Source organism: Diorhabda sublineata, chromosome 8, assembly GCF_026230105.1.
Source record: "Diorhabda sublineata isolate icDioSubl1.1 chromosome 8, icDioSubl1.1, whole genome shotgun sequence".
Classification (NCBI taxonomy): domain Eukaryota; kingdom Metazoa; phylum Arthropoda; class Insecta; order Coleoptera; family Chrysomelidae; genus Diorhabda; species Diorhabda sublineata.
The window spans coordinates 20715237-20732106 of record NC_079481.1 but is presented as its reverse complement, the minus strand read 5'-3'; the positions used below and the strand labels follow the sequence as shown (position 1 = coordinate 20732106).

The window sequence follows — 16870 nt, the reverse complement described above, 5'->3', positions numbered from 1 at the left end:
TAACGGATTTGTTTTTTCCTATGACGCCACATAAATTTTTTCGATGCTTCATCGCTAAAAACAATTTTAAAAGAAGGTCTTTAAGTCTTTTAGAAGAAATCAAACCTCCCTATTTTAGACTTGTGAATTAAATAGCAAAATCTGCAAATTTCGAGAAGAGTACCTATGTCAAAGAATTAAAATAAAATTTTCAGTTCTATCATACATGTGAATGCTTGAAAGCGACTGTCATGTGTCAATTCCAAATCATCAATGTCAATAAACGTCAAATATTTGTGATAAAAACAAGCATATTCTTGTAATTCTAGAAAATTTCAATAATATTTTATATTTGGTACTTTATTTTTTGAAAAATATGTCTGGTTATAGGTATCCAAAATGTAGCAATCCGTTTGAAGATGATGGCGACGTAGATGATGAAACGTTCTTAAGAAATTCTAGAAGATCATATAATAACAAGGAACCTACTTTTGAAGAACAAATGCAATCATATGCGGAAAAGAAGAGAGCTATAGAAGAAAGGACCCTCAATAGCACTGAGAAAAGTATAAGTATTTTAAGAGACTCCGAACAAGTAGGTATAGCTACTGCAGAGGAGCTTATGAGACAAAGGGAAAAACTCGAAAAAACAGATAAGCAATTGGATGAAATTAATTCAACTCTTAGATTTTCCCAAAAACATATAAATGGAATTAAATCGGTATTTAGTAGTCTTAAGAATTATATGGCTGGTAGAAGCGATTCCCCAAATTCTACAACTTCAAGTTCAACTCCAAGTACTGTTAAGGTAATTATAATTACTTATTCATAATTTAATCCAATATTGATAATACATAAATATTTTCTGATGGGAGTTATTACCTAATTCCTTGTTTTGGTCACTGTTAATTAAATACACATTGAACATTAAATTTTAGATTTTCTTTGTATTGTACCCTCAATTTACTGATACTTTATTTGCGTAAACAAGAAGTTGAGAGTTTGCCACCGAATTATTTATCACCTACATTCATAAAAATACCACATATCACCATAGTCTTTTTCTCTTGTTTTTTTGTTCCTTATGCCTATGGAGTCTAAAAAATTTAATTGTTCTAACCAAACAAGTATAGAATGAGTTTGTTTTAATTTGTGGATATGTGTAGAACAATTAATTCTGAACAAAAACCCTTGCTTATGCTGTGGCCGGTTCTAGGGTATTAAAACCCCAGAGAATCCAAATTTGGTGTCCTTTCACACAAGAAGATACAAATTTACTGAAAAAAAAGTCCAAAAAGGCAAAAAATTCAAATTTCCTTATTTAATATTTCCTCACAAGATATGCACATATAGCATAATGAACACATTTGAGGTTCAAGCAATGAAGGAGCATACTTGTGATGTACATGATTTTTTATAATGCTATTAGTCAAAAATCACATGCTTAATTAAATGTTTTTTTTTTTTGAAAATCATCAATTTTTTCATTTGAATAAAGTTGATACAATCAGATACACTATGAATCAAAACAACATCCACAAGAAAATAAACCCCATTAAATATTGTTATCTTGTTATATTAGCAATAATAATAATAATAATGGCTTAACATCCCTCTCTAGATCCTTTTGTAGCTTAACTTGAACTTTTCAACTTCCATAAATTTATACTCCCCAACTTTAACCTTTTCCTCTTGACATTGCTTTCCAAATCTCGTTATTTTTGTTGTTTTCATTGATTTTGAACCCATCTGCTTTCTCTCTGTAACTAACTTCTTTAATATTGTCTCCATTATAGATTTTCTTTTGGTTAATATTATAACATCAGCAAAGGCATTTATTTGTCCACTACTTGATTTTAAATTCTCTTTATGAATTTTCCTCATTATGTATTCTAATACTAAATTGAATGTTGCTAATAGCTAATTGCTTTGCTTTTAGGCATTAGTATGCTAACCCTTGTTTCTCTCATAGTCATCTCAGTTAATCTTCGCAGTTTTGCGATTATGTCTTGTTCTGGTAATAGGTGGTTTCTGTTTATTGAGTCAAAGACCTGTGCAAAATTGACGAAGAGCCTCTCTATGTCTACTTGGTGCTCATGTGCATTTTCCATTATTTGTTTCATTGTGTCTATAACATCTGTTGTAGACCTAGCCCATGTGACGCTTCATTGATATTGTGCACATATTTGTCAAAGGCTGTTAACTATTAATGATAATTATTATAATAAGCAATTTTTTATATTGAAGTATATTTTTGTTTGTAGAGTTTACAATATGACAGTTTTATTTGATTTTAATTAAATAAAGTCAGATTAACATTACATACAATTACCATAAATTTAATTTATAAATGAATAACAAAGACTCCTTGTTGATATCATACTTTTTTAATATTTGACCTTTTAATTTCAGCATATTATAATGAAAATGTTTATATAGTTATTTCTAGAAACATTGTAAAAAAATTTTTTAATGATATTCTCAATTAACAATTCAGCAGCGAGATGTCTTTTGAAGATTCTTCCCTGCTCAAAAATGTGAATATGTACCTATATTTTATTTGAAAAAATCAGTTAATGTTCATACCTATGTAGACAGATATTTTGTGTTGATACACAACCACACAAAACAATTTCAAATGCACGTAAAATGAGCGAAAAACTCGATCACATACGATTTTGCTTGTTTGAGACAATATGTTAGTTACCGGAAAGCAGTATCCTGGGTATTAAGTGCAAGTCTTCTTTAACTTGTCTTAACTGTTCTGACTAGTAATAGTGTATGATTTGAGAGTGATTGTTCCAAGACTGTGAAAGTTTTCCTGTTGAAACAGATTATTTTTAAGAATAAACTAATGTTTGTAAATATTTTGCAGCAATCCACATCGAATCAAAATCTAGAAGAAAATATTTCCACCTACGACCGTTATGAAAATCATCCAGCAACAAGGCTACGAAATAATGATTACAGCAGCTACAATCAAATATCTTCTGGAGGTAGTAAAGATTTTAGCGCCAAATTAGATGCTAATTTGCAAGAAATGTGTTCTAATATAAGTCGTCTTAAAGGTTTAGCATCTGAATTAGGTAATGAAATAGATTCTCAGAATGATTTGATTTCAAATATAACAGATAAAGCTGAATTAGCCGATATTACAATCACCAAACAAAATAAACAGATAGCTCGGATTCTAAAGAAATAAAATTCTCTTATTTGAATCGATAGTTTCAACAAATGGGTCTAATTATGATATTAAATATGGTAATAATATATGTGGAGAATTTATTTTTGCTATTTAAGCAGAAAACATTTTAATATATAATTTTGTGATAAAATCATTTTAATAATTAGTTATTTATATTGGATATAGTAGATAGTCATTTCATTTTAGAACCTTTAAACTTCCTGTAGTCGCGCCAATTTTTTTTCAAGATTAGTCGCCCTAGTTGCATAGACCAAGTGGGGCTGTATATATATATATATATATATATATATATATATATATATATATATATATATATATATATATATATATATATATATACATACATACAGGGTAAGTGATTCATTGAAAATGTCCAATCTCTAAAATGTAGATTCTAGACCTCAAAATATGATGATTCTGCTCAACATTCGTTATGAAACTATTGCTAGTTTCCGAGATAGGGGGTGTTCAAAATTTAAATTTAAATTTTTATTTTCGCAATAATTTTTTATGTTTTCACAATTTCTCTTTGAAAATTGGAAATTTTACGTTTTTTGGCATGAGAAATCATAATTTGCACTCTAATTTAACATTGCTAATAAAGGGCGCTAGTTACACTTGTTTGTGTTAATTAAATCAAAGTAACCTTTTTTGGGCTAAACTTACAACTAAAATAATAAAAAAAAATAAAAAGCGTTAAATTCTCCAAAAAAAGTTACTCTTCTCTGAATCGTGTAACTCAATCGGTTATTGGTTGGATGGATGCACATTCTTAAGACCAAGTATAGGTTTTGTTGGAAAGTTTATATCGCCCTTTGGATTTGGATACCACTTAAACAGCCATGTTTGAAGTACAAAATACTTTTGCATCACTAACTGATAAGATCTTCAGCCCATATTTGCTACACTTCTCTCTAAATACTGGAAGTATCTCATCTATGGTGGTATAGGCCAATCGATCATAACCATTTAGACAATTTTTTACAAATTGATCGAATATTGAACGAATGGGAGCTAGTTTATCAACTTTTGTTTGATCTGAGCTTGTTTCTTTGTCATTAAAACATATGCAACGTACAGAACCTCTGCACTCATTCTAAGGAAAAACATTTCTAAGCCATATTCATCTTTTCTTCTAAGATCCCTGGCATTTGAGTGATTGGATGACCAAGACCAGATAGATATGAGAGTCCTACAAAATCCCGCATTTCAATGTTGTCTTCTTCTATCAGTTTTTGGCCTTGTAGAAAATGAGTAAATGTGGGCTCGTTATTTTAATTTACTTTATATTTCAAAATATGAATATAAAAAAGTGGAGAAATTTTATGCTCAACACCTTCTTGATGGATTAAGGTACTAGCCCGTTCAACCTAATATAGCACACATCTTAGTATTTAAAACATAAAAATTGATGGTGGGATAGTGGCACGACTGTTGGAAGGTTTAGGATTTTCCAGAATATTCTGTAACTAATTAGTCATATAGGCTAGGGATGAGCAAATGAAAAAAATATATTGATAAATATCTTATCGATATTTTTAAACAATATCGATTTATGCAGAATAAAAAATATCGATATTTGCACTTCAAGGTGCAATTATCCAAAAAATTGTCAAATAAATCGAACGTTAAATTTGAACACACATTTAATTTTTCAGTTTTATTGATTAATTAAGAGAATAAATATTTGAATATTGTTAATAAAATGAAGTTTTTAGTAATGTCAGAAAATGATCATGTAAACAGCTGTTAGTAAACTGCATTTTATTCAAACCAGTAATCATCTGGAATAGACATAAAAAGTACTCGCTCTGTAATTTGTTCTCCAGTTAATCTGCTGGTAAAATATTATGACTGTACATGGAAAACATAATAAGTATAAAATATTATGAAAATCTTCAAAAAATATCGAATTTGATACTTGAAAATAAATATCGACTATCGATACTACAAGATAAAAAAAATCGATGATATTTATCGATTATTTTTTGAAAATATATCGATAGTTTAATATATCAATATTTTTGCCTTCCTTAATATAGACAAAGATCAAATTTGATAGAAAAAAAGAATAAGATATTTACACTCGTTAAAATATGAATATATTTCAATTTATTGTGCATTAATAAATTTTCTTTTTTATTATCACTTTTGAGTCTATAAATTATTTTGGAATTGAAATTTAAACAGTTGCAAGAACATTCATTGAAGAAGATTTCTGTCTAATACTGTTTCTAGAATATGACAAAAATAAGTTGTAATTCTGAAGCAAACCCTATTAGAATATTAGGATAATATTGATATATAAATTGAATATCATTAAATTTATCACCATCTATAAAACCAGTATAAAATATTTAGATTTAGTTATCAAATATGTTTATAAAGTTTATAAATCCAAAATACCCTTATCAACTTCTTATAGTTTACCAAATTTTCCAGTTGATAAATAATTTAAAAATGTGTCAACCAGAGCATGAGTTCTTTTACGACAAATCACATGTGGGCTCTCAGAATCCTAAAAGCAGCAAATTTGGCAATTAACAAATCCATCAAGGTGAAAATGTTCTTTGGAGCTTAGTGGTCATCTTTACTTGCCTGTCTGTTAGAAATATATTTTTTAACCTTTCTGAAACTCTAAAAAATATTCTACTTTATTCATGTACTAAATTAATTATTTAAAATGAAATACAAATTTGGTTTTTAATCCCAATCAGACAAATTTGAAGTTTGTTTTACAGATTAATTACGTTTATAATAACATAATCATACCTCTGATTCAACCAAATTTGGTAACAAGCTAGAAATAATTAACCAATTGGGATTTTGAGTATGTGATCGTGACTGAATCAGTGACAACACTATTTATTCAATAACATTGTATTTATCATAATTGGGTGCCATTTGTTTCCATTTTGATGTAATTATCTTCTGTCAAATATTATTGGCTTTTAAAAAGTAGTATGTATTCAATGCTCAGTGAAGTAATGTTCCTCAAAAGATTTGAAGAAGTAAAACATGTCTTGTTCGATGTAAGGTTAGGTTAGCTTTTTTTCTATGGCTTTATGTCACTACATTTGTTTGCTATGAGCATTTTTTTCTTAATCTTTCATCACGATATATATTCAACTTTACATTAATAGCATTTGTCCCACTTGACAATGTTTTTCAACATAACTCATCAGAAAATATATCTCCACTTGTACCTTGAGTATAATATTTGTTTTATGTTTTTTTCATTTTAGTATAGATGTAAGAGTATAATATGACAAAAGATAAATATTAATATGCCAGGTTTCCCAGAATTATCTGTTTCAATCAGAAGTGTCAGAAGCATCAAAAATAATCTTAATTTTATATTGTGTTTTCCCAAACCCAGCCGATTTATTTATTATTTTTTTCTTGAAAGGTTTTGATGCACAGATTTCTCATTACCGAACTTTAAACCTCCTAGAGTTACATTTATATTTCTATTTTTAAAGTTTACATGGTTTTATTCCTCTATATCTTTGGTTATAAATGAATTAAAATTTTTGTCTATAAACCCTATCTGAAATTTTTTTAATAGCCTAGAAATGTTGTACACTCATTAGCAGAGGGCCTCTGAAAATAATCCATAATCCATCAAATTATATAAGAACGATTTTTCAATGCTTATTGTTATTAGTATACTATAATTTCTAGATCTGTTAATATATTTAAAAATAAGAGTATTTCTTTGGTGTACATTTTTTTCTAAAACTGAAAAATTAAGAAGACACGAACTTCTAAAGTAATTAATACAAAATTTTAATTTTATCTGGGCAATTAGGGATTATTATGTTACAGTTTCGGTTTTGGATATTTTAAAGAGAGTATTTTGAAACTAATCATAAAAATGTGACGTAATTACCCTCAATTAGCTTCTAGAAAAGCAATTTCAATCACTTATCCATCTTCGTATTGTTTGTGATGTTGAGCGATAACCTTGGAGTTCAAAACGCTCAGAGACGCTTAGGTGGCCGTTTTTGGCTGGTCCAGAATGTTTAAACAAATTATTGTTGCGTATTTAGTTGGGACCTCAACTACATCACCTTCTTTCGGCATTGAATTCAGTGAAATTTTTGTCAATCCCACTGTTAATGGTCAGGAAATGACGTGCAAAATTTCCTTTGCAACTCACACACTCTCGTTACAAAGCAAACATACGCATTTATCTTTCATTTTCGTGAAAAAGTAATATTATGTTCCCCCTGTAAGGGAGACTGAGAAGGGTTGTGACAATTTTTACTTAGAGCAACATATCAATAAAGAAACATACCACAATTGGATGGTGTTATGCAAAAACGACTCAACCCACAAAAACCTGATTTTCAGATAATGGGCTTTAAAGTCAACAATCTCTGGCAAATCATGAGCTCTATATCAATATACCAATTATATGTTACCATGAACGCAATATTTAAATTTATTTTCTCATGTGTTTTTCAATAAAAAATTTTAAGTGTTTCTGTATAAAAAAAATAAAAATGTTGGATTAATGCTTTTTGCTTAATAGGTTATTAAGGAATGGAGGGTTAAAAAAATAAGCTAACCCACATTATTAATGATGAATCATGTGTTTTATTGATAAAAAAAATGCTTTACAAAAAAATCAGTTTTTCAGAAATAATTAAAATTGTTTAAAATATATTAATCCTCATCTTCATCAATATCAAAGTCCACATTTGAAACTCCAAAACCGTCAACATCATCTGAAAATTCCCCCTATTGAGCAGTTCTCAAGAAATTATAAAAATATTTTAATTCTTGTGGTACTAGCTTCAACATTTCTTTGAGGTATTTGATCTTTTCTTTTGACAGTGGTTTACCCGTTGGCCATAAGGAATCCAACCGTATATCTTTAAACGACTTGTGTTGTCGACCTTTCTTCTTTTTTTCTATATCTATTATCTGCACGTTTCCTTCTGTTGTGTTAGTTTTCATGTAGAGCTTGAAGGGTTCACTTTTCAAAATTTTGATCTCATGGGTCTTCAGCCAACTCACTTTATCTTTGTTTGAATCGATTTTTCTGTTTGTAGTATTTTCCAATAAATTGTAAATTGAAACCATTTCTTGTCTTTCTATTTTGTTAACAACAAATTTATTTTTCCTCCTACACTCCTTCATAACATTAATGTAGTCTAGGTCTGTGTATAGGCGCTGTTGGATTTTTAAAAAGTGCTCAACATCTCCAAACTATGAATCGTTAGGCAGAAAGCTGTGTCCCGAAAGCAAGAATCTTAGAGTGATGGATTCAAGAGAAGGATGGTTATGCAATGTGTGCATCATTAATAGTGCTAGGTTTATACTGCGGTTTTGACCACCGCATGAATCGGACCATAGAATCAAGTGCTTGACAGGTGGATTGACATGTTCTATTATATATTTTCTTAGAGAAGATCCTACCTCTTGGGTTCCTCTCTCAGCTTCATTTTCAAGCCAAACATTGAAGATACCCTTTCCTGTGCTACCAACGTGGATGCCAAGGTTGTAGAAATTTAATTGCCGTTTATAATACACAATACCACTTGGCAGTTTAGGTACTGGATGGGTTTTTTGCAGATCAAATGTTAAAGTTTCCAGTTCAGGGTTCTCTTTAGCAGATTCAAGATCTTTTTTCATTTGATCCCTCAAAGTCTCTGCTTTTTGAGTATGGTTGGAATGCTCTTCTCTTAGGGAATCCGCCACCTCGCCTGTAAGGCCTTTAATTTGTGCGTTGAACTTATCACACTTCAAACAGGTGTCCTTTTTAGGTTTCTGGAAACGTAAATTGAAATTGGCATAGAAATGTTTTTTGTAGGTAGAAAACTTACTGGAAGCTCATTCTCTTTCATCGTGTTCTCATACAAGTTGTACATTTTTTGTAAGTTCAGTTCAGCACCCAGATCATGTGATTGTGTATCACGTCTGCAGTAATGAGATATGTACCTTGGAAATGAATTAATATGATCCATAACTTTCTTCATTTTATTATCAGGAATTTTGTTTAATCCCCTTTTTGATCCCCTTAGGTCTTCTATCATATCTTCTCCCCTTTTCTTCAAAGCTATATCAATTCTCCTCTGATTGATTTTTAGTGTTTTCAGAAATGTTGTTTTGCACATCTCTTTGCCTTCCCAGTAGTATTTACGGGTGTTCTTTTGTTAACATCTTTTTCTATAACATTCTAACATTTTTTGTTTAACATCTTTTCTTTTTGATTTCTTTAACACACATGTTAATCATTGCGCATCTCCCAGCAAAAGTTCCTATTGACCAGAATTGGGTGAAAAGTTTCTTTCGACTCTTTTTATCAATAGTTTCAGTGCATTTCCTGTTTTTTCTTCCTTTTGTTACTTCAGCAATTATTTTCTCATTTCCTTCATCATTTGGGTTATAGTCTGGTCTTCCATCGGCTTCTTGAAGTAGCGTGCCCTCATGATTTGGCATTTCGTCATCAATCGTTGTTGCGTCTGATCCAGAGGGAAGATATTCACTACCAGATTCAGAAAACAGTGGGACAAGGGATTTTATGTCTGAGTCTTCTTTATACTGTGGCCATTCAATCAGTTCATCTTGTATTCCTTCTTCTATTAACATGAACTATCCATCTTTTTCTGTTTCATTATGGTTGAGGGCTTTTTCTTCTTCTATTCTAACATTTTCACAACCATCGTCAATAACTTTGTCCATTTCGATTTTCACATCATCACCGCCTCCATTCTTCAAGACTTTAGTTTTGTTTTGTTTCTCGAGCGCCAGGTTGACTAAAACTTTTCCTCTTGACAGCATCTGAAAATAAATATATAGAAATAATAATGGGCTAAAATAGTAGACAATATAAACAATTAAAAATCCTCAAATTTGACTTTTTTTGCCTGAGATTCATATTGAATATTTAGCAATAACCATTTAACTCACACAGCTATCTGTTACAGAGCCTTTGTACTGCTTGTATAAATTTTAGCAATAAGCATTTATTCCACAGGATACATTAAAATATTCCACATTGTACAATGTAAACAAATTAGCAATAAACATTTAAGCCTCAAAGATTATCCAATTTTTTTGTATGAAATACATATTGGTAATTTAGCAGTAACCATTCAACCCACGTGATTAACTAATATAGACTACATTCCACGCTTATAAAATTTAGCGATAGGCATTTAAACCACATAAATTATTCGATACACACATCATCATAGATGAATCGACAATCTTGGGGTTAATCATGAACATTTCAACCTTAAACGTAATTTTAACTTTACAGTAAATCCTGTGAAAAGACTGATCAAATCAAAAAATCACATTCAAAAATAATTGTTAGGTTTTGAAAAGTTCATACAACTCAAAAAGTACAGTAATCAATTATTTGTTGGCTTATCTTTATTAACAATATTCAGACTCAGACGATTATTTTCACTTTGAAGTTGGTTGAAAATCACTTGTAACAATCACAACAACACAACAAACCCTCTCCCTTCTGCTTGATTGATTGGGCAGATGAATCGAGAACCAATTCCTTGGAACTTTTCTTTTAAACGATTCTAGAAAAAGAACAGAATAAATTCATCGATTCTACCGATCGACTCTTGGATCTCGGGTTTGCAACAAATCCCCCCGTCTTCTTTTGATAATGGTGATTTAGTTTAATTTTTTTCTCAATATTTTAAATTATTACCTTATAAATTATAAACAATAAACGTTCAATGGTTTCAGTAAATAGTTCAAGAATGAAAGAATCGATACAATGAATTCATTTTGAGGAGTGGATCGAAACTGAATCGTTCACTTAAACGAATCGTTTTGCCCGCTCCTAGTGAGTATGTGGGTTGATACAGTTGGTTGAGTGTTTTTGCAAAATAGCTTACAAACATCAAACTGTTGGATGAGTCTTTTGCAGCTTCACTCAGTGGTTCAATGTTTTTTACTTAATGGTATATTGAAGATTCAAGGATTGTTGGTTAAAATGTTATCTGTATTAGTCCTTGAAACGCTGATAGGGCTTAAATCATTTTTGCTTAATGTAGAAAGGAACATATTTTACCATCAGAGTTGGATAACTCATTTTTTTATGTTTTGTGGGTTAACTCCTTTTTGCATAATACCATCCAATTATAAACGTTATGCCATAACAACTCTAGTAAGTTGTGACAGGTACCAAGGTTAGTTGTGGCAGCTATGTACTTAGACTATATTAATTATTTAAAATAATAGTAAGAAACAGTAATATGAAGTATTAAACATTGAAATAACAAGTATCAATTCTTTTATCAGTATTTATGGTTCCAAAACGAGATCAATCCAAAATCCTTATCTAATCTTATAAACAGTTATGACAGATGTATTGCAGCTTGCCTCCAGTGCAATCTTCATGAGACCAGTCTTTACATTCTAGGCACTGAACCCACATAAGCATTTTCTGCGCCTTCTTCGGCATATTCTGCACTTTTCTTGTTAGTCTGCCTCTTGGCGTTTGTCGGTTTTCGTTCATTTAAAACACTCTTTTTTTGTCTATTTTCTTGGTGGCGCTTTCGGCAACGGCTTTACTGATTCTGGCGAGAACACATTAGAAGTGACAAGAGGAGAACGAGCTGTAGAGTAGAGGCAATGGGTTCATTGGTGTTACTGCTTGTCAAATGTGAATTGCTAGATGTCGTGGCTTGAGCCGTGAGTATAACTGGAGAAAGGGCTCTTGTTTCATTACTTTGAACTGTAGCAATAGTATGATTTGGAGTAAGGGGTCTGTTTTCTACATTGACCTTAGTTTCTTGAAGTCTGGTTCTGGATTGAGCAAAACACGATCAGTGATTTGACTAGGTAGAAAATCGCCTTCTTCAAAGATATATGTATTTACAGGTCATGTTCCAGTTGCAACAAAAACAGCACTGATATTCTGTGCAGTGATCGCCACATCAAATGCTGATTTTTGTTACAGATGGAATATCATAGATACTCATGACTTTGCATTAGATCTCATCTAATTGTAGCAAGCTGTATTGATTGCTTTGTTTAGAGGCCCAAATATCGCACGATCTAACCGCTTATGTGTGCAGTGTGGGAGGAAAGTAACAATAAAATCCCATTATCTCTGTAGAAATCAATATTTTTTAAAGCTGTATGTGAAGCATGTTTATCTAGAAGCAACAGTGTTCTTGAATATTTTGAAGGTCTCACGTGATTTTTAAAATGTGACAATATAAATATGGGTGGTATGTAATTGTCTATAGCGTTTCCATCAAAAGCCAGACTCCTCTTCCACCGATGTCATCGCACTGACTTGTTTTTCTCCACGCTGTGTTATTAGTGTCAGACTTTTGAATGGTGGTTATTCTTGTCTCATCGACGTTCCAAATATCTTTTTCCTCAAGATTATATTTGTTTAAAACGCTTGTGTAGTAGAAATCAGTCACATTTGTTTTATTAAAGCTCATTGCGCGACCTATGTTCGTGGCTTATGGGAATCTTATTGATAAATTGGAAATTGCCTAAACAGCTTGAGCCACACTTCTCCTGCTTTCTCATTTTTCCCATGATGCCGGATTTTTTTTATTATGTTTTTTGCTAACATAAATGCAATACTTTTTGTTTTTTTTTTGTGATTATAAATAGCGTCACTAGCTATGCCTCTATCAGTCTTTCGTGTGTAGTTATTAAACCATCAAAAGCATTATCAAACCACATGCCCAAATAAGTTGCTGACAAAAAAGATTGATTTTAATGCCGATAACATTTACCTCAAAATTAGGTTGGAAGAATTGACAAAAAGAAATATATTATATAAACAGAAAAAAACATTACTAAAATCAATTAAAATAAGCTTACCATAAAATAAACTCAAATAGGAGAGTGACACGATGTCGCAACTTTCGCCAAAAATAGCGACTTGGTCAGAATAATAATTTGTAATTTTAAAACCAGATGCAAAGATAGGAAGACAATATCACGCTTTGAAACTTCAAAAACCACTCAATATAAGGAAAAATAGCCTAATGTGTGAATTAAATATGTCAGAATATAGAAACAATGTCGATAAAAAAACTTACTTCCGTTTTTTTTACATGCAGACATCAGGCTCGCACAACCGCTTGCAATGCGCCTCTGGCAATTACTGTGTCAACTAACACGTCTCTCAAGAAACAATTGCGTGGTGTTGCCAACTCGCTAACGGTCATTGGTTCCGACAAATCGTCTTTGTCTCACCCCTCCCTCTGTCAGATCTCACCTCGGTCTCCCCTGAAAGAATGATGATGGATGATTTTGAAAAATTTTGATTTGGACATTTTGAATGCACCTATGGGTTTCCAGTAAATTCTTATTCCTTGATATCATCACTAACCATATATATCAAAGATCTAAACGAGTTTCGTTTTAATTATTGGCGTCTTGGCCTCTTATTGACACTTTGGTTATTCAATGCAACGTTTTAAAGATTTTTGTAATATCCTGCGCATTCGCAACATGAAAGACATAAATATAAATTCCAAGAAATCTTTATTGAAGACAAATTAACGAATTTTTTGGGTTCCACAAAATGCTGTGTTGGAGAACATCTTGCCAACAAAATTTCTTTGAAAGATTTCAAATTTACGATGTCCTTGCCTTCAGTCACTGCTTTATCAGCTGCTCTTGTTGTCCAGCTTATTTTATACTCCATTGTAGTCAAGAATTTGTGCAAATTTTTCATGGTATCGCACAGTAAACGTTTTTGTTTCACCTGTCACTTTGACCTTATAAAATCTTTCTTTCCTGGCACATCCGAAAACTTTTGTCCTTATCTAAAAAGTCTTTATCATCCTTTTTGACCATCATCAATTTAGCATTGACTTTCAGAAACGCTCTTTTTGTAAGAATCATAATTGAAAAACTTTTTTGATAAACTGAGTTGTTTATGCTTCTTCAAAGGATCTGGTTTTACTATTTTTTTTCATTATATTTCTTCAAATTACTGTTAGCTGTTTAGTAATAACTTCGAATAGAAGAAGCCTCTTCTTTACAATTTCAGGAACTCGGACGTTCTTTAAGAGATACTTTAGCTTCCGGTGAAGTCTGATTATTTTTGTTTTGCCTTTGACATCCCTTACGCTATCTCTCTTTTCTTCTTATTTTTGTTCCAGTCTTTCCTGTAATCTGGATATTTTTGCATAAAGTATTCTTCTACGTCTCCTGAGTTGCAGTCTTCTCCGATGAATTGCCAGATTTTTTAATTCATCATTATTTTGCATAGGTCCTGGGATAGGAGGTAGTGTGTCATTTAACAGACTTTCGTACTTTCACTGTTCTGTGTCTGTATGTTTGACTATGTTTCTTCCAGTGTTTCCTTTTTTGCCTTCTTTCTCAGGAATTCATTGCAGATAAAGGTTTTACTTAACCTTTTTCCTTTTTTTCAGGTATTTCTTTCTTTTTGGCGAAGTTTTTCAAGTGTTACTAAATCAGCTTTCATTTTTTTCCTGCGCTTTCGGTCATATTCTTGCTTTTTTAATTTAGCTTCTTCATTTTTCAACTTACAATAATATTGCAGCAATAAATGTTAGTTAATAAAAGCAAACAATAAAAAAGGTAGTTAGCCCACCCAAATATCATTCCCTTACCGTAAATTTTTATGAGAATGATGGTGAGGATATGATGAAATGGAGAATAATCGTAAAGAACTCGTGACATAACCTTACTTTTAAAACGATTTTTCTGCTTAAGGAAATTGCTCCTGAAAGCCATCTTGTCTGTGCCACTTATAATCAGTTGAAGTACTTACCTTTTGTTTTTTTTAGAATGTGATGAAATGATGATAAAAAATTGAAATTATATATAAACTTAATAAAATCTTTTTGCAGCGCATACCCGAACACAATCACAGAAAATATAAATATAAAACAGACACAAGTGTGCTAAATTTTGCTTACTTGCAGACGACCGATTAAAAAATTTTCAACTATATTAGTTTCACTGAAATAGATGTAAAGATTATCTATGGAGCCCTCTTAACACCATAAAACCAATATAAAGCAACCCACAATACCAAAATAATCAAGAAAAGTTAACACGGGTACATACGAGAAAATTGATTGCTTACCCCACGGCTATTATTCTCACGTACATCAGCTGTTTTCTTAGATTGCTCCATTTCATCAAAGTTTTATATACTTTTATCTATGAATTGATTAGAATAAACTTTTCAATTTCAGAAATTATTTTGATTCAAGTAAAATCATTAATGATTCTTCAATTTCATAAATTATTTAATGTATCATTGTTTCGCAAGAAAAGAATATATTATAGGCTTTTTAAGAAGAAGATATAAATCGAAAGCAAGGTTTTTTTTGATTTTTAAAATGTGGGAAATAATTTAATGTGCATTGGATCTAGCTAAACTGTGTTATACAATATACGTATATGGTTCCAACCAAAAATCATTTATCGTTGTTTTTAATATACATTTATTATTAGTACAAATTTTTTATTGTAGAATAAACTGAATATATCCAAAAATATCTATAAATTATCCTATTTTTGTATATTATATCAATCACATAAGAGATATTAATTAAATTGTAGTCGATTTTATTCTTATTTTCTATTGTTTTTGTTGTATATATTTTTTTGTTTTTATCTATAATATGGAATATTTTAAGTACATGAAATAAATTTACGAAACTAAAATCTTTAATTTTTTCAATTATACAACTCGAGAGGTGAATTCCTCATCTTTATTTCTGTAGTTCGACAAAAAACCAATATAACAAAAAATTTTCCCCATAAGGAATATTTTCACCTCACGATGATTTTCCTAAATTCTCTAATAATTGTGCGGCGTAGCGCACTTAAAAATCGAGATTTTACACTTAAAATTCTTCCATTTTTTCTCGTAAAAAATAAGGTACTTGCATTTTTGTAAAAGTATTTATTTTTTTTTTATTTTATGTTTTTGATATGAAAAAATGTCAGAAAGTAAAACATGTAATTAAAAGTGAAAAAATAATATGTAAATATTTAATTGAAAATCGCAAAAATTTAAAATTTTTAACTGTATGAGAAAACGGTTCTCATTGGTTTTCAGTTGTGACGTCTTAGGTTCAATAAAAACTTTGTTGCAGTTGTCTGCTTGATGATCACGAGGTTATCGTAGCCCGCAACGTAGCGTGTGCATTCATAATGCAGTTTTCATTTATTAGTTTCCTATAAACATTTTTCTATATATAAGAAAAAAGTGAATAAACAATTTATAGGTTAAGCTCTTACATTAATATATAATTAATATTAATTAATTACTTTAAAATATTAATATAAGTTAAATTTGATTCTTACTTATATTTAAATGATCCTGGCAACAAAATAATTACATCTCACAGGATCGTCAAAACCACCAACACTTTTAAAACATTTTTGTTGTATAATCGAATTTCCTGGCATCATAAAAAAACTTCAGATATTTTAGTGGTGAAATTTTTACATCCTGGCACAAAACATGATTTATATACCATTTTCAGATTAATTAAAGTTTAATAATAACGCTCATTTTAGAATAACTGAGAGAATAACTGACTTATATATTTTGTATCATATATTCAGTGTTTATTTTATACCTATGACGTCACGCAATATGGCGGCCTTACTGAAATGTTTAAACTACCTACAAAATTTTGAATTTGAAAAAAAAAACTATAATAAAAGTTGTATATAAATTAT

The 16870-nt window shown here is 30.5% G+C and overlaps 1 protein-coding gene across 1 annotated transcript; it reads left to right on the top strand.

The window, feature by feature from the left end:
- Nucleotides 1-254: 254 nt before the first annotated feature.
- Nucleotides 255-15838, top strand: LOC130447777 (synaptosomal-associated protein 29). Its single transcript, XM_056784781.1, has 2 exons — nt 255-787; nt 2855-15838. The coding sequence occupies exons 1-2, from the start codon at nt 356-358 to the stop codon at nt 3179-3181; spliced, it is 759 nt and encodes a 252-aa protein (XP_056640759.1). The 5' UTR covers nt 255-355; the 3' UTR covers nt 3182-15838.
- Nucleotides 15839-16870: the final 1032 nt, after the last annotated feature.

What these genes read in the sequence shown, in the direction of transcription:
- LOC130447777 (XM_056784781.1), top strand. Translation starts at nt 356, where the DNA reads ATGTCTGGTTATAGGTATCCAAAATGTAGCAATCCGTTTGAAGATGAT. An exon ending in CAACTCCAAGTACTGTTAAG is followed by an intron (nt 788 to 2,854) that starts GTAATTATAATT and finishes AATATTTTGCAG; the next exon opens with CAATCCACATCGAATCAAAA.